Here is a 17,633-nt window from a genome sequence, read left to right on the forward strand (position 1 = left end):
GTTCTGCACCAGTTTCTTCACTCATTAAGTGAAGCTGGTTCATTAGCTCCCTGGGTTAAGGATGCCCCCAGAACAGAAATTTTAAATCCCTCTGTGTCAGTCTCGGTATCAAATTTGATGAAAGTAAAGATGCTCACTAGTTGAATGGGCATCAAAATGCCAGGAAGTTTGATTTGTCTTCCCAGCAGGGAATATTTTTCAGTAAGAGCAACATAAGTGTGTCTGTTATTAACAATTAATTAGAGTGATACATGAACTTAAGCTAAAAAAATAACTTTTAGAAGGCTGAAACTTTCTCAGGGTTACAGAAAAAAACACACATTTTCATGCCTACAACTTAAAAAGTGTGATGAAACTGAAATAAATAGCACAAAACAGAATAAACCTGTCAGAGGAATAACATTGCAGTGTATGATAAGACAAAATGCAGTAACAAACAGATTTGAAGTGGGATTAGATCTGTTTAAAAAATACATTATCTGTCTACAAAACTAGAATATATTTCAGAAAAAAAATGAGCCCTCTTAAATTGGAGGAAACAAAAGCTATTAAGAAACAGCTCTCATATGCAGCAAAATTGGGTACAGTAGGATTTTTGTCCTCCTAAATTTTCCAATTTTTTGCACTTTTATTCTTCTATGATTTAATTGGTCACCTTTCAGACTCAGGCTCATGTCCAAGGTCTCAAGATTGCTACACACTCATCGTCAAGGCAGTTCCCTTTTGCTGGTTTTAATCCACTACAAAAAAGCAGGAACATTTATCTTAATCTTAAAAGCAATTGAACTTCAGAGTAATTCCAGTACCTTTTTGCCCCATTCTCATCACAGCCACCCTTATGTGTAAATTAATTGTGGAGTAATGAAGTCATATACGTGTGTACCTATACAGAGGGATAACCATGCAGCACTGGAAGAGGAACATTCATACAAAAACATAATCCATCCCCATGTTGAAAGAACACCCCTCCTTTCCCATCCCTTTACATTAATCACACAGAACTCCATAATGTCCCAGCATGTCATCCTATGCCTATCAAGTTTAAGCAGCAGAAACTGTTTCTGCAAGCTGATGCGTTTCTTTTCTGGAATGACACTTTCTGGGGTGAAGCAGTGGTACTGGTTCCAGTGTTATGCACTACGAGGCAAGTTTAGGACACACAGACCATCAAATTCAAACTGCAAAACCCTCAAGAAGCTCTGAGAGTCTCCGTTTCTGTGAATGAGCTTTATACCATGCTACTGAGGCTCGATTCCACGAGGTCTCTGATTCCTGCAGAAGTTTGTATGAGAAGGACTTACAGAATCAAGCCTTCATTCTCCTGTCATCACCTCTTCAACAGCAGGACCAGGCTGTTGAAGCCTAAGTGTAAGCAGCAGCCCCACAAAATGCAGTAGCTATTTTGATGCAGAAATGCTAGATCATCCCCACGCACACACAGGGAGATGCTCAGCCTCTGCAGAGGGCCAGCAAGGGATCCCCGGGCCTCTTCAACCACGCTCAGATGCTCATGTGAAGGTTTACGTGCAGCCTGGGTCCCCAGCTGACCCTCTGCTCAGGTGTCATCTGATGCACATCAGTGCAGAAGTGCTGCATAAGGGAAAGCTCCCTTTATAGCATAGATTGAATAATTTTAAAAGCATTTTCCCATGCAAACAAAATACGAAACGAGAAGTCAGGAAGCTGCTCAGACTGCTGGAAGATCAGCAGTCTTCCTTTCCCTGAGCTGATAATCACCTGTGCTCAAGAGGCTGGGCGGGCTTCGTGTGGTTGTCTCTTGCCTACCTACCTATTACTGCTAAGAACAAGCAAAACTGTTCCCAGGCAGCATGCACAAGAAAAAATAAATAAAAAAATAAAAAAAAAGGAAAAAAAAAATGTACCTCATAATGGTTATTAAATTTCCATTCGTTCATTTGCAAGAACTCACAATTTTTTTTTTAAAAAAAAGAAATATCAAGAGATAAGAAACCATTAATGAGCCCTCTGCCTTCGTTTCAATTACACTGCAAAAGTAATTTAATGCACTTTAAGAATACAAGAGGTAATCGCTCTCTTTGGTAAGAGGTTGCAATTTTCTCTAATAAAGTGTCAATATAAATATGTTGTTTTAAAACAAAGAGAACGAGTAAGTTATTTCAGAAAGAATGGGACGTATTAAAATAAATGCCATCAAGGAAACCAAATGGCAAAATTAATAGACAAACAGGTTGAATGCAAATTGTATGGCAGAGCGCTAATAAATTGGAATTTAATTATAAGGTTATTTTTAAAGATTGTTTTATGCTAATGATATGCATCCAAGTGACTAATGCTATGAAAGATGACATTGCTCCAGTAATTTAAAAAGAAAAGTAGCCCATCTGAGGAGAGATGTTTATGGCTGGAAGTGGTCAGAAATCTGAGACCAACAAAACTGAAATTAAACACGTATGTAGACACAAAAGGTTAATATTGCTTGTGGGTTGTAAACTCACTGGCAAAACATGAAATGGCTACACAGGCTGGACAAACACGGAGCTTTCTGATGGACCGTCGAATGTCACTACAGCAAAGGCTGATGACAAGTCTCTGCCACTGGCCCCTTCCACTGACATCAGCCACTCGTACCGAGATGCCCAACGGGAGGAAACGAGCTCAATCCATGCACCTGCCTGCCTGGGCACTCACCAGCTCTGCTCCGGAGGGTGCACTACTGGTGCCATGACCTCGTGCTCTGAAATGCTGACACCCTCCCTGACGCTGAAGCCAACACACAAAGATCTGAGAGATCTTTCCTGGGCCCATGAGGATCAAGTTCATCTCACAAGGAGCAGCATGCAGGAAAAACCTGCAGAAGAGGGCACCCCATGACAGATGAGAAGTAGCTCCTGTGTGGAGCTGAGCTGAGCTGAGTAGGGGTTGATCTGAGCAGTCTGTGGTGAAAATGACATCTCAGCAACACAACACAGGAGGAGGACAAAGTGGGAAACATCCAAAAACTCTTTAATGGACTAGAACACTTCAAAAGAGTTGTCTAAATCCATTTTATTAGTCTTGAGGCAATGGGACATACAAAGCAAATTGCCTCTCAGCCTGCTGAAGTAGTGGCAACGGAACAGCCTCGCGTGCTTCTCGAGTAATTAAAGCTCCTCAGCTTCTGAGCAGGTGCCTTGCAGCAACACCCAAGATGTGTTGCAATCCCCCTGCAACACACTGCCTAACACTTTTTATTGCTTAATTACTCCCACACTCATGTTTCTTGCCCTTGCTAATCCAGCACTTCAGGAGAATACTTGCCACGCTTACACATGACTTGATTCTTGTCTTCCTGTTACTGGTGTGAATCAGAACCCATTTCACTAACACTAATGGAGCTACTGGGGTGGCAAACATCTAGGAATGGAAAAAAAACTACGCCAATAGCCAGAAATGAACTTTTAATTTGGCACCAGTAGTATGTGCCTGTTTTCTTGCATCAATTTGAAGAACAAGCAAACAAAAACAAGCAAACAAAAAAAAAACAAAAAAAAACCAAACTATTCATTTTCTCTTGTACAAAGTCCAAGTGGAGCTTTAGAGCTGTCAATGCTGAGATTAGCCTAGTTCATTTCAGCCTGACTCCAAAAAGTTTCTTCTTCTTGCCTCTTACTGAAGACACCACTGGGTATCTTCGCTAGCAGCTCTGATCATTTTGTTCAGGGACAACACAAGGTCGCTCATTCCTCAGAGACAGCAATGCAAATGAAGGTAAATACAGGGCAATGCTATTAAAGATAATCAACCTAATGAGTAGACAGAAGACATCACAGACAGAGTAGGTCAGCTAGAACATCCCCACTCTCAGTCCTCGGTCACATCACCGTGTAATTATAGCTTTGTGAGTTCCTCTGTTTCTCCACCCCAGTAGAGACAGGGCAGATACAAAACCCCTCTGCAGGGGTTTGGATGCTGAGTGGCGAGCCCTTCTGTTCATACAGAGTTGATATAAGGATGGAATACAGCCCCATGACATATAAAAATCTTAAATTATGGAAAATCCACAAACCACAGAACCATTGTTTAGCTACTGTTCAGCTGCCAGCAATGGACTGTTAATGGGCTGTTAAATTATTAAGGCTATAAATCTGCCTGTGGTGCTGTGTTGCCTGTGTGCTGCAGCCAGCACTGTGAGTTTGGAAAGCCAAAACTGGCATAAAATTAGCCACAGCTACATTCCAGTGTCCTTGTTAACGGTCAGCCATTAAGAAATACAAAATTGCCACACTCAGAGCAAGGACAGGGAGTGTAGAGATTTCTACAGAATCTTCCACACTCCACATACAAAGAAACAAGATGTGCCTATAAATCAAAAGCCACGTCCATCGAGACAGTAATAAACACTAGAGCTACCGTAATTTTTGTCCTTTCCCCACTCATGTCAATCAAGAAAAATCCTGAAGAATAATAAGATAACCAAAAAACTCTAGGCATCCTCAGGCTCTGCCCATCTCTCTTATTTTTCTTATCAAATAAATATTAGTAAGAAATCGTTTTTTAAAACGAGCCATCAGTCGGAAACAATAGAATAAGGGTAGCTTGCTGACTCTTCTTCATGACCTAACAGGTTAATGAAAATTAAATCCATTAGCAGAAGTTAGTTCAGGGTCAAACACTTAAGTGAGCCTTGTCTGAAGTACCCAAATCACACAGTGCAAATCAAAAGATTGCTTAAAAATGGAACTTTTCAAGCTATCAAGCTATGTAGTGTTTTTTTTCTTTCATTTGAACAATAATCATAAAGCAAGTATCTTTTCTGTTAACGTGACAACATTCATCCACCAACTCCAAAAATAGCAACCACTGAAGTGGGAGAAGTCACAGGTTTCTAAAAATGAATAAACCAGTTTCTCTGAGCTCATGAAGAGACCTTCAGGCATGCTCTGGGAAAACCCTGGGCAAACTCTTTTCACCCAGCCTTTACTCACTCCTGCTCTTTATCTTTCTACCACCAGAAAGCCAAAATTAAATGCCCCAAATGGTCACGCCACTACCCATAGACCACAAAAACCAAGGGAGAATGGACAGGAGACTGAGACCCACAAAATGTCTGTAACCCAGAGAAATTAAAGGAAGATTTTATGAGGAACTTCTAAAGAGGAAACAGGAGGATATAGGGACCACCAGAGCCATAAATGAAAGGGAGAGAGGGCAGAAATTGCTCATCCTCCTTGGCTTTCAGCAGTGACACAACCGCTTACAGCCCCCCCCCCAGTCTGCAGCACCAGGTCTCAGCACCGATTGCAGCTGCACAGGTGGGAACCCCACGCAGTGCCTGCACCCCGACACGCGGCCTTCAGGAGTGCACTGGGCAGTGGCTCCACATCAAGACAGAAAATGCCCTGCTGCTACGCAGCAGCTCTTAGCTGGGGCTCCTCTGATCCCTCCCGACTCCTCAGTCAGTGCAGAAATAGAAGTGAATGGGAGAAATTACCTAGAATTGACTCCTGTAATTGCAACAAGGCAGGAGGGAGAAGAATGAAGAGTGGAGGGTGAAATAGGGTGGTGCCTCTTAGGGAAAAGGACCGTGGGTTCCTGCCCATTTTTATTTATTTAACTCTAGAAATACCCCCCAGGCAGGAATGGTTCTTCCACATTACAACAAAAAGAAGTGAGAGCACAAGATACATTCCCGAGTTTGGGAAATGGAGAGCTCCCTCTAGCATGGCCCATGGTAATTATCCTACAATTTCCTTACGACTCATTTTAAGACTTGGTAAGTGTTGAGGAAGTCTTTTTACAGCTACTCTGTTTGTGTTACAAGTAAATTGCCTTACCGACACCTTTGCTGGCAAAGTGTTCCCTGGGGTGATTTTGAAGTCCTTAGAAGAGTTGTTAAAAGCCTCTCTAAACTCCAAGAAGTAACCCAGACATTGTCACCATTGGTCCCCCAAGAGCTACGCCTTATGAAGCAGCCTGGGGATCAAAGCATTGCATCTTAACAACGTTTTGCCAAATCACTTGTATCTGGTTTGCTCAGTGATAACGCTAGGTCTATTCTGAACTTAATGCAATGAAAATAAGAAATGTGCTCTATGAGTTAGCTGAATTATACCATGAAAATGGTGTGATATAAGAATTGTGCCCTGCTGTGTTCAAGGTCAGGATTTTCAAAACCTATTAAAAGTCAGGCTTACATGAGATCTTCTTTTACTTATCTACTTTATGCAGTTACGGAGAGAACGGAATTAAACAGAAGCTTTTTCAGTCACATTCTGCCAATAGCAAGAATGGTCCTCGGGGCAGGAAAGCTGTCGATAGAACAAGGGAAAGGAGGAACCAGAGAGAGATACCCTGTCTTCAAAAATAACGGAGTCTACACATAGAGTGAAGTGGCTCTGGAAACACGTTTGGTCTTCAGTATCTTCCTTCAAAAATAAAGTAATAATAATAATAAATACCGATAATAAGAATAATAATAGGCTTCCTCCATGAATAGTAACCGTAATCAAGTTGTGTCACCACTGCAGCTTTTATATTACTGGTATTGTGCTTTGCAGAAAAAAGAGACCCACATACCTTTCGTTGCCAGCCGGACACAGTTGATTTTTGTTTCCTGAAAATAAAAAAAAAAAATAGAAAAAAGAAAACATCAAGGCGTGTAATTTGCCCATCTGCTACAAACATACATTCCTTATATAAAGGTACGAAAACAAATAAGCATTTTTATAATACTTCATCTCTGAAAATACCACCAACAGTTTGAGTTGCAGAAAATACTCCATCCTAATGGACTCGCATGCAGCTGCTTCTCTAACTGTTGGGAAGTTAGAGTGACACGTGTTTCCACACTCAGTGTGTGAGTGATGGGTCCTGCATAACTGCCTGATTAACTAATAGAATTTACCAGCTAAATGACCTGGTCTGTAATAGGCAGACAAGCTTTGGGTCAAAAGCACATGCATCTGTACATCTAATTTTCATGCACCATTACTGCAAATTGGGTATTTATTTAAACACATGGCAAACAGACACCTAAACAGTCATTTGAATATTTCAGCTCTCTGATATGTATGTGAAGCAAAACAGCATGTTGTATGGCTAGTTCTGCCAAATGAGCCATTCAAACACAGCCCCAACCACTGCAGTTTTTCATTGCAGAGCTGGGATAAAACCCAACGCTTTTGTGCAATCCACCTCAGAGCCCGCAGATCTGTGTAAACAGGAGCTTGGATCTGAACAGCAACACTGTATTATTTGGCTTAACTAAAAGCTCAAATTCAGCAGCCTTCTCAGGCCATCTCCACTGAAAAGAAATCCTTTCTGGTATCCCAGACTCCCCATCCTGCATCACTTTCTGGCATGGATTGCTTCTGTCCAACGCACCATTGCCATCGTAGTGTGTTACTTTGCATAAAAACCTGACTTTGGCAGGCAGGAATCTGCTGCTGGGTCTTCTTAGCACTTTATGCCTTTGCATGCTCCCGTACGTGTCTCAGGTGTAATGAATACTGCATAAATTACCGTACAGAACAATACTACATTAATATGGATGCTGCCTGGGTCCTGGGAACAACATCCTAGCAAGCGCACTGCTGAGCACCTTGTTCCGGCCTCAAGCAGGAAGATGAAGACCGCGAAGTCTGAATTTGTTCTTGCAGAGAGGGAAGCTGCTCCTGCAGCAGGCCCTCCTCAGCTCCAGCAGAAATGGGCAGGCCCAGTGTGCTGCTCTCCCCATGCTTACACTGCATACAGGACTGGGAGAAGTGCAGGACCCACACGCTGGGGAACACAAGACCGATTTCCTCTGACCTCTTTTCATGCCCTCCTCACAAAAAGCAGCCTCACAAATGTTCTTTCCCAGCCAGACAGCCCTCAGTGAGGCACTAAGTTATTGTTTGTCCCAGCAAACTGGAGGCATCTCTGGTGCACTGACCTCTCTTCTCCCTCAACAAGGGCTCCTCTACACAACCTGTACAGCTGTTGACACTGCAAAGTCAATACGGCTGTACAACTTCGCTCTGTGTTCATCTCTGCCTCGTGTATAACCAGCTTGAACTGCCAGCTATTCTGGAAATCAAAAATCTTTACTACTAGTGATGTTATATGAAGCAGGAAAAACACAGCTTTATTTTCAGAGCACAGTCTCAGCAAATAATGCTGGGAATCAGAAGACAGATCTGATGTACTTTGCAATCTGAGTAAAGATGACCTGGAAAAACAGTAATGAAAAATAAAATAAATATAATAAATACCAAGATAGCATTTTTTCGCAGTCTAAGAGTCGGTAGGCACTTGCACACATTGTGTTGTGGACAATTTTCTTGTGTATCTATTGAGTTCTGCTAGCTTCAAAGTGCAATGAGAAGCTGGAGAAACCTGTCAATGCTGAGAGGAGAAGAGGTGAGAAAACAAAAAATGAAATCTTGTCAGTGATGCTGTAACTGATCTCATTTGAGCATGTGCCTATTCCTGCACATTACCCTCCCACAGGGTAATTTGAGCAGACAGGATGCAGTGCGTTCTGTTTGCATTTACATCGACTAATTGGTGTATTTAGCACAGCTAATCGCACTTATTAGAAGACAGTGATCTGGCACGGCCAAAAGCAAGGGTAATCAATCGCCAGAGGAACAAGACATCTGGACTTCAGAAATTTATTTCAAATTGTGTCTTCTGAGAAGGAAAACATAAAAGAAACCTGCAGACACCAGGCATCCAGCTACCAGGGATGCCAAGTCTGAAGAACAGAGCTCAGCCCATATTCCTGATTAGGGCCGATTAGCCCTTTGATTTCCATTGACCACCTCATTGAGTAACCCGCTGCTCACCTCTTTGGTGCCTCACAAAAAATGAGATCTCTTTCCATTCACTGTATTTTTCCTTGATTGGGACTGACAATTGTCTGTCTGAACTCTTTTGCCAATAAACAGAACACATTTTTATCTCAAAACAGTAAAACCGTTTTCCCATAATCACATCTGTTTTCTGAAAAACTCTTCTTGATTCAGACAAGGTGTTTACCTCTTCACAGTAAAGATGCTTCTGTTTAGCCAATAGCAAAACAGGAATAAATAATCCATCCAGATGGCTTAAAGCCATTACGTGATAAATAATGATAAAGGGATAATAAAAAAATTTCCCCACATTTCAGTCTCTTGATTGTATCCATCTGTTCTTTCAAGCATTCGGATACATAAATCCAATTTTATTATATCAGAAGTTTTACAAGGCCTCATGCCTACAGCAATCTCAATGATGACCCAAGATCCCACATATCTGGCATAAGACACCTGCTTTCTATTATGGGTTAAGTCATGGGAATAATGCAAATGAAGGTCCCGGTATCACCGCTACTTTGTCCCTACGACACTGCCAGGTTATGGAATCGCAGACATTTCATTTTCAAGCAGTAAGAGAACAATGTCAGCATATTTTAACTGACATCCTGGAATTAGAAAACAATTTCATTTCCACCTGTGTGGATACAACCTATATCTCTTGATCTGACCCTCATTTTTCCAACTTGCTTCACATCCAGAAAGCTGGCTGCACATTCTGGCTATCTGTATGTTTACTATAACACAGTTATACGGGTCAGTTTTCTGGGACTTACTTTAATATCAACAAGACATGATTGTAATGTGCCTGTACTCAAGGCTGAACCTTGAATTTTTGAGTGCACGTACCATGGACATACAGCACATGAAGGCTGTGTTTGCAAGTGCTGGTGGCCTGTTCCTGCAGGGCAGACGTGGACCTACTGTTAGGATGAGCCCTCTCTCTGAAGAGGACATAAATGGTGCTGAGAAGCCGGGTAAGCAGTCTTTGTCAGCAGCTCCCACAGACACGCAGATCTCCATGCCACGAGCCTGCTTTAGCATCACTCTGAATTTTCATTCCTTTAATGTAGTTTGTTTCTTTCCATTTCAAAGAGAGGGAGCTGATGCCATTTACTAATTACTCAGGTTCCTAAATACACCTTTCACTGAAGTGCACAGGATGATAATAAGTTCTGCCTCTGTCTCTTTAGTGTTTGGATGGGAACAATTTTCTGCAGACAAGGGCTAGGAGGGCAGCAGGACATATGTTTATGTGACAGCTGCATCTTCACAACCTAAAAGGCCAAATGACTTTATTCTTTTCTTCTAAAATGACAGCTTGCTGTTTACAGACTATGAACAATAAAAGAAGCAGAGCTTCTTCATCCATCTGTTTTCACAGCCACTTTTTTTTCCTCTCCTTTCCTATTATTACGACCCTGCATTAGTTAAGCAGTGCCTTCCCTGTCTGAGGGAGAACCTGCTGGCACCAGGGTGGAACCGGCTGTCCCCAGACATCCTGCTCAGCGCTGCCCTGCCCCGGGCACTAGTTTCATCAGGCAGCTCGCACTGGACACAGGTAACTTGAACTTCTGCTGGTGCACACACAGGTAATTACCGATCTCCCACTTGGCCTCAGCTTCAGCACCCCGAGTCCCAGACCCATACTGAGTGTGCTTGTGGGCTCCCCAGGGGACAGGAACCGCTCTTCTGGCCGCTGAACACCCTCATCAGTTTTGGTGGTGTTGTTCTTAACATTTTTTTCCCAAGTTCAGAGGAGCTCTACATCACGCATTTCTTTTTTTATTCCACCGAGGCCAGCTGTTTGCTGTCTTTAAAATCAATCACGAGTACGTATCTGTGCAGGGTCTACGATCTCCCCTATAATTCCTACTGCCAACTCCAGGAAGCTGCTAGCTCTCCGTGAGACTAAGCTAAGCCTAGCATTGCCTTTCCAATTACCAGCTATTTTTAGTCTGTTATTTGGAGAAGCGAGCTTTAACAAAATGGTCTGGACTTTTATTATTTACAACAGAAAGTTATTTCAAGCATATTTAGTTGATCATTGATTACCCTTGTCTCCCAGACCTGAGGTTGATTACAGGATTTTATTCACAGAACTAACACAACTACCAAGAAAAGTCTCAGGCCCACATCCTTTGGCCCAAGATGGCCAGCTGGATGTGGAAACAAGGGCTTACAAAGAGTGATGTGTATCCACAGCTGCTTCATTTCTGCCCCAGAAGCCCCAACATGACAGTAAGGAGCCGTAAACATCATTGGACAAAACTGTACACCTGAAATCCCACTGAACTCCGAGCTCCTCAGAGCTGTTCGACTGTTGGCAAAAGCAATGTAGGCAGCCTTGGTACCACACTGGTTTTCAGAGTAGGGCTCGTGCTGAACTGAAGTACCTCACTGGCTTTTTGTGGGCCATCTCCACAGGGATGAATGTCACCTCCCTGCTGGCAGCTCTACCCATACCTCCAAAATCGTCCACAAGAAGTATGCTGTATACTGTGAGCAGACCTGTCAGCATCCAGAAATCCAGCCTGAAGTCCCCTGGCAATAATGAACTGCCCGATTGTGCATGTAGTACAAGTCATTAGAGAGGAAAAAAATCAATGAGAAACTCTGTAGAGTCTATCATTCCTTCAAAAATAATATTCTCATTGATTCCTGTGGAGCTACTTTTCACAGTTCTGGCCTGAAAACATCATTCACCTGTTGGACCACCAGGCTGCAGGAGCAGCTGGCATCGTCCTCCACATCATCTCCAGCTGCTTTACAAAGGCTCCTGCCGCATCTCCCATTTCGAGGAAAAATGGCCAAAGGTTATTGATTGCAACTGTGCCATTACGGATTTCATTTAAACTCAGTGAGGTAAAATGCAGCAACTACAGAAAGGATTTCTAGGAAGCTCCATTTTCTGAGCTGCTCAAAAATTCAGGCAGGCTTCAGAGCAGTGAAAAATCCTCCCCACCTGAGTGTGTTTGCTGGATCACTAACCAGAGACGGCCACCCACAAGAGCTCAGATAAAAAACATGGGCAACATTTAGCTTTGATTATTAAGCCTGTATCTGGACAAGAGTAGATAAGGGATGTCATGGTGTTGCCACCCAGGGCTCACCTTTCAGAGGACAAACACTGCAAGGGCTGGTGCTTTAAAGGGGCTGGGCACGGGGAGGTCTTACAGGCACAGCCAGCTTCACGCTCTGTCAGACAGCCATCTGTAGCAGGTGGCACTCGGACGAACAGCGAACGTCCCCTGCCTACCTGGATGGCGGGGATGGCACGTGTGCAGGTCCTGCCAGAGGACAGCAAGGCCAGTTGTCTGCTCCTTCTGTGTCTCTTCGTGTACTAACTGCTCCTAACCAATAACCAGGAACTAATCGTGCTTCTCACCCGCCCTGTTGCAAAGGCCGGAGCTTATGTTTACTTTTTCTCTTCCCCTCCCACTCCCCCCAGAATCTGACATTTTTCAGTTCAGCATCTGGCTTTCAACAGCCCAGGAGGGAAATTCACAGAATTTGGAAGAGCTTTGTACAACAAAGCAGAAAACTACTTTGGTCCACACATGCTGTCTTCAGACCCTTGTCTGGAAGCGACACCACGCTGGCCACATTTCATGCAACTGTCCACAGAATTCAGCAAGTTGCAGCTATCTTATTCAGGCTCTCACAAAACAGGAACACCACCACACAAGAGAAGGCAGGAAAGCTCGTGATCTGATTTTGCAGCAATTTGCTACACTTGTTTTGCATCCAGCTGTTAATTATGTTCCTTTCAATGCAACAATCATGGCTAATGGTTACGGAGCAGACAAGAACACCAAATGAGCACAACCCTCCACGTACAGAGGAGACGAAACAATGCAGAATTCCTGTAACACCACTACCTCCTCCTAATCAAGCTTTTTGACCAAACACTGAATGTTTCCTCAAATTAAGCTCCCCCTGGAGCCGTGCATTTCCAAAGGAAGACGTTATGGTTCACTGCACGAAGACTTCTCATTGCAAGTTCCAGGTGGGGAAAGAAGTTTCTTCATTCCAGGACTGTCAGTGATTAATGAAACTATACAATGTCCTAATTAAAAATCGAGTGGCAACGTTCTATTAAGTTCTTCATGTGCAAGGGAACATGAGGCTGTATTTCAATTGTGCTAAATTGTCACTATCTCAGATATTTTGCAGATGTGCAAAAAATAAAAAAATAAAAAGCCTTATTGCGGCCACAGATTTTGGTAGGCTTTGTGAAGACCACAGTCAAAATGGCTCAGGTTGTTGAGCTAAATGAACACCCAGAACTCTTAAATACATAATATACTTGTAAACAGCTCTGGGAACGAACGGAAACTTATTATTTATGGCTGCAAAACACTGTATGCAAATCAGGCCCAAGTGTTTGAAATATGGGCCTTAAGGATTCTGTCAGAAGAAAAGGAAGTTCCACAGCTACTCATCTGAAGACTCAGACTGCACTCTGGGACAATTCAGCTCTGTTTTTCCCAGTACCTCTGCACTTTGAGGATATGTACCCATGTACTGCACTAATAGAAATCAGTAACACAAGAGGCAATTGCTCAACTGTGTATGGGTTTGTCTTGCTCAACGTTGTAAGTGACTCAACTGCTTGCTCAACTGCGTATGGGTTTGTTGTACTTCTTATCCATATCCTCACAAGCTATTAATTGCTGCATATAGACTTAATTACTTAAGCCTAAAAGGTCCTTTACAGCCTTATGTTCCTATCTGAACAGCCCAAGCAAGCCACACTTTACTGAGTCCTTATGACCTTGCACATACAGAGTGTGGTGCAACCTGTCAGCTACAGAGCTCCAGAAAAAGCAGGAGCTGCACGTTATTGCTGCCTTAATCCAAAATGCCAAGGGAAGCCTACATTTCCATTCATATTACCCAGTTATGGCATATTATATTGTACTTGAGCAAATAAAGGGTTTTTTTCCTTCCCTGGGGATCCATTCACTAGCAATTAACTATCACGTAAGGGGGAACTAACTAGACACAGAGAGACATGTACATATATTTCACAATTTCCTTTATAAAGGCAAATCCAAAATTGAATTAATTGAGTAGTGCTGAATGGAAACTGTACCAACTAGAAGGGAAACCAAGGTGAAAAACAGCACAGTATTGAAGAGATTTGTGCTTGTCAGCCACACAGCAGAAACTCTGCAGGAGAACAGTGATAAATGGAGGCAGTAAAACAGCAAGATATGTTGTGAGCACTCATTGGCATTGCTAGCCTGCTAAAGAGCGTACAGTTCTCTGTGATGTGTGGCTGTCTTTTGGGTATAAAAGACACTATCCCAAGTTGAGATCAAAGCCTGCACCATTCACCTTTGATTGACTTTTCTAATTTTGCTCTTTCAGAGGTGATGTCTTACAGGATTTACCCGTGTAAAAACGGGATTCATGAATGCACTGGCAAATGCACTAATGACACAGTCAGCAGCCCAACGTCCTGACGACAGGTCAATGCTGCCTCTTCAGAAGGCTGGACTGTCAATTTGTGGCATGCATGTGATAACAAAAAATGATTAGGGGAGTCAAAGGGGAGGAAGGAGAATGACTGGACTGGATCTGGCCTGTACACCATTAGCAGAGCAAACCTGCAGCACGGGAGTTAAAAGAGAATGTCACAAACTACTTTAGGGTGGAATAAAAGAATTTAAGTGGGAAAAGAGGCCTTCAGTTTTCCTATGACTGTACTTGTTGGGCATGACGTGTGTGGCATTTGAGTCTGAGAACAGAGCAGAACAGAGCAGACTGTTTCCAAGGCCAGGCTCCAGCCTGGGGCTGGGGGCATCCTGTACTGGTGGGTGGGGTCCTTGCCCATGGCAGGGGTTTGGAGCTGGGTGGGCTTTAAGGTCCCTTCCAACCCAAACCATTCCGTGATCCTATAAAGTCTCCATTTTAAACTTCGTATCACAGAACAAGTATATATAAAAATATAGTCCAAGGGACTAAGAAAGACATGCACATAGTTCCCTCTGCAGTACAACTTACATTTCACTCAAGCTGAAAATCTCAACCATAACTGCAAAATTATGGTGCAACCAAACACAAGCTACAAGGTCATGCAACTTCATAGCTTTTGGGTAGTTCTCGTCTCATAATGTATCTTGAAAAATCTCAAGCACAGTGAGTTGATGATTGCCAGGATGGAGCAGTTATGTTTTTTCATAAGGACAATAGCCCCTACTCTAACATTAATGCAATTGCAAGGAAAAAAAAAATCTAAACAATTCTCTTCATAAACCAGGTGCCCTTTTCATCGCCTGGCTCCCCTCCAGGTTTCTCATTGCATCTAGGCATCACAGAGAGGCTTGAATGAAGGACAGGTAGTGGCACATTTAATTTTCATCAAATTTCTGCAAAAGGGTGGTAATGAGGATTTAAACTGGCATCTGATGGAGCGGGAAGGAGAGAGGTGGGGAGGGTAGAGGTAACCATTTGTACAGATCCAGCTTCATGTTTTTCTGCACTTACTCCATTTGCCTTGCTCAGAGCCTGGAAGTATATGCTGTAGCTCTTCAGGGGAGAAAGCGGGGCATTCCAGTAGCCATTGTAGGTCTTGTTGTCGCCCACTGTGAACGGCTGTGTGACGGGCAGGTTGATGGGCTTCAGCTCGGCTGCAAAGTAGTGCGGGGAGTCCAGACTGGAAGCGTTCTTGTAGCTGACAGGGACAGAGAAGCATTCAATGATGTCCGCAGCTCTCCGGGCTTTCTGCAGCTTCTCCTCCTTGACTACAAGCTGGTAGACACTAAGAGAGCAGGGGGAGAGAGGAAGATGAGATTAGAGCCTTGTGAGCCTTAGGTATCAAGAAGGTTTCCAACAACAAAAGTAAAAGGCAAAGCAATAAAAACAGCTAGGGCATGACAGCGAACAGCTCTTGGCACCCCGTAACAGGGGCAGCTGCCGTTATGCAGGCAAGGCGCTGGTTCACCTGCTCTGTTGATTTACTGAAAGTCAGAAGAGACTTCAATCACCTCACACTATGGGAAAAGGAGTAACTACCACAACATCCAGTCAACAGCAAATTTTTAATGTGCTGAATATTAGAAAGCAGATTGACTCCTTTCCAGCCACCAGGTTGAAACGTGAATTGTTGGCTTGGGCCAAATGGTGACTGCAGTGGAGGAGGGCATCCACAGGTGGCAATGTCCACAGGTTGTCAGCTCCCTTTTGAAAGAGCTTCAGGTGCAAGAACCATTTCAAATAAACAAAAAAATGTCCCGTAACTTCTAAGACTGTACCTATTTCTGTCTCTGCCTCACATCTCTTCTTGAGATACAGCCTGGAATAAGAAGTTCTCTAGCAGTAATTCCTGGTGTGCAAGTCTCCTCCTACCCTCCATCACTAAAAGGCTGGTTTATATAGCAGCTTATATGAGCAGGTGGCTTCATCTCTCTTCCAATTCACTTTTGTTTCAGGAAACAACAGCAGCTCTTGATATTCTTTCCAGCTCTGTGAAATGTTAATACTTTTCGATTTCCGCTAAGCCTTTGGTCTGTATGATACGTAATAGCAATCTTGTCATTTCTAGCTTACTCCTGCAGGCTCAAGGAGGTTGCATTCAAATGCACTCTGCTTTTTCCGCAGACAGTTAACAAAGCCCTTTAGTTCAGTGCTGCTACAGCTGAGGCAGGTTTACTGTCTGCTTAACACCTCTCAGCCCTTTGACAAAGAAAGATAGCGCTGCAGTCATTTTACTTTTTGTCAGGGTATTCACATACGCAGCCCTCACCTGTCTGTGTCAGACCGGTCCTTTGTTTTGCTGGACAGGGGAGATCGATTATAAGATTGGAAACAGCCAGCAGCAGATCACTGTCCCTGCTTTAACAGGCTCATTGTTGCGGGAAGATCGGTGTGAAAAATTCCTAGCATAGTAATGGCTCACCGGTGCTTCTGTGGGAAGCAAAGTTCTGGCACCTTCAGCAAGCAGGAGGGAAACAAAACCTTGATCGTGGTTTCGAACCCTCTATTATTTCAGGACTGCGGGTATCTGGCACGCTCACTGCTCACAATGAGGAGGTCTGCGAATCATTTGGCAAACCCGCAGCAAAGCAGGCTCCCGCTGCTAGACACGAAAGCAAATAATCTTTACAAATATGACCAATTTATGAATTGCTTACAATTTAAACTGTCCTCATGTAGGAAGCCATTAATGTTCGCTAATGCAGCAGGAGCGCCCACCAGCCGGACAGACTACAGTCTTTACTGATGTCCTGTCAGTGCTTTGGGCGACCTTCCTCAATCCTGCTGTTATAGGAAGTCTTAATAAAGTATTTTAAACCTTCTCTGGTGTTTATTTGCCGATTTCTAAAACGATAATCAGGTTTCTCAGCAACACTTTATGTATCATTGAGGGCGTAGTGGGAGCTGTAAGAAAAAGGCTGTTTAACTTAAACCTAAACCCTAGCAATAGAAACTTGTAGTTGGCCATTTTGGACACCCTTTACTAAGAGGCTACCTGCAGATTCGTATTCTAACACTTCACTTTGGCAATAGTAATCTACACTGCTGCCAAACAAAAGGAAGCTTTTTTTTTCTCTTTCTGACAAAAACATGCAGAATTGTGGCAGACCTTTCCATTGGCATTTGCCGTATGCCTTCTTACCTAAGAAGTGGTTGTTTTCTGCTGTATACAATCACAGAAGTCTGTCTTTGCCAGTTATAAAAAATGTTTTCTTTGTAATATGCATATATAAATAATCATATAAACATACTGAAATCTTTGAGCCTAGACATGGGCCAAGGGTTCCCTCTTCCTACCTCCCCATCCCTGCAGTGTCCAAAGGACAGCCTCGTTCTCCTTGTGGGGGGGGG

The 17,633-nt window shown here is 43.2% G+C and overlaps 1 protein-coding gene across 13 annotated transcripts in view; it reads right to left on the reverse strand.

The window, feature by feature from the left end:
- PTPRT (protein tyrosine phosphatase receptor type T) overlaps positions 1 to 17,633 on the reverse strand; it is a 502,670-nt gene that overhangs the window by 82,848 nt on the left and 402,189 nt on the right. For all 13 annotated transcript variants that reach the window (XM_035344293.1, XM_035344286.1, XM_035344283.1 and 10 more), the window contains exons 12-13: positions 15,294 to 15,567; positions 6,538 to 6,574 (exon numbers count right to left, since the gene is read on the reverse strand). In XM_035344293.1, the coding sequence (XP_035200184.1) occupies positions 6,538 to 6,574; positions 15,294 to 15,567 (311 nt within the window). The remainder of the gene's footprint in view (positions 1 to 6,537; positions 6,575 to 15,293; positions 15,568 to 17,633) is intronic.

Source organism: Oxyura jamaicensis, chromosome 20, assembly GCF_011077185.1.
Source record: "Oxyura jamaicensis isolate SHBP4307 breed ruddy duck chromosome 20, BPBGC_Ojam_1.0, whole genome shotgun sequence".
Classification (NCBI taxonomy): Eukaryota; Metazoa; Chordata; class Aves; order Anseriformes; family Anatidae; genus Oxyura; species Oxyura jamaicensis.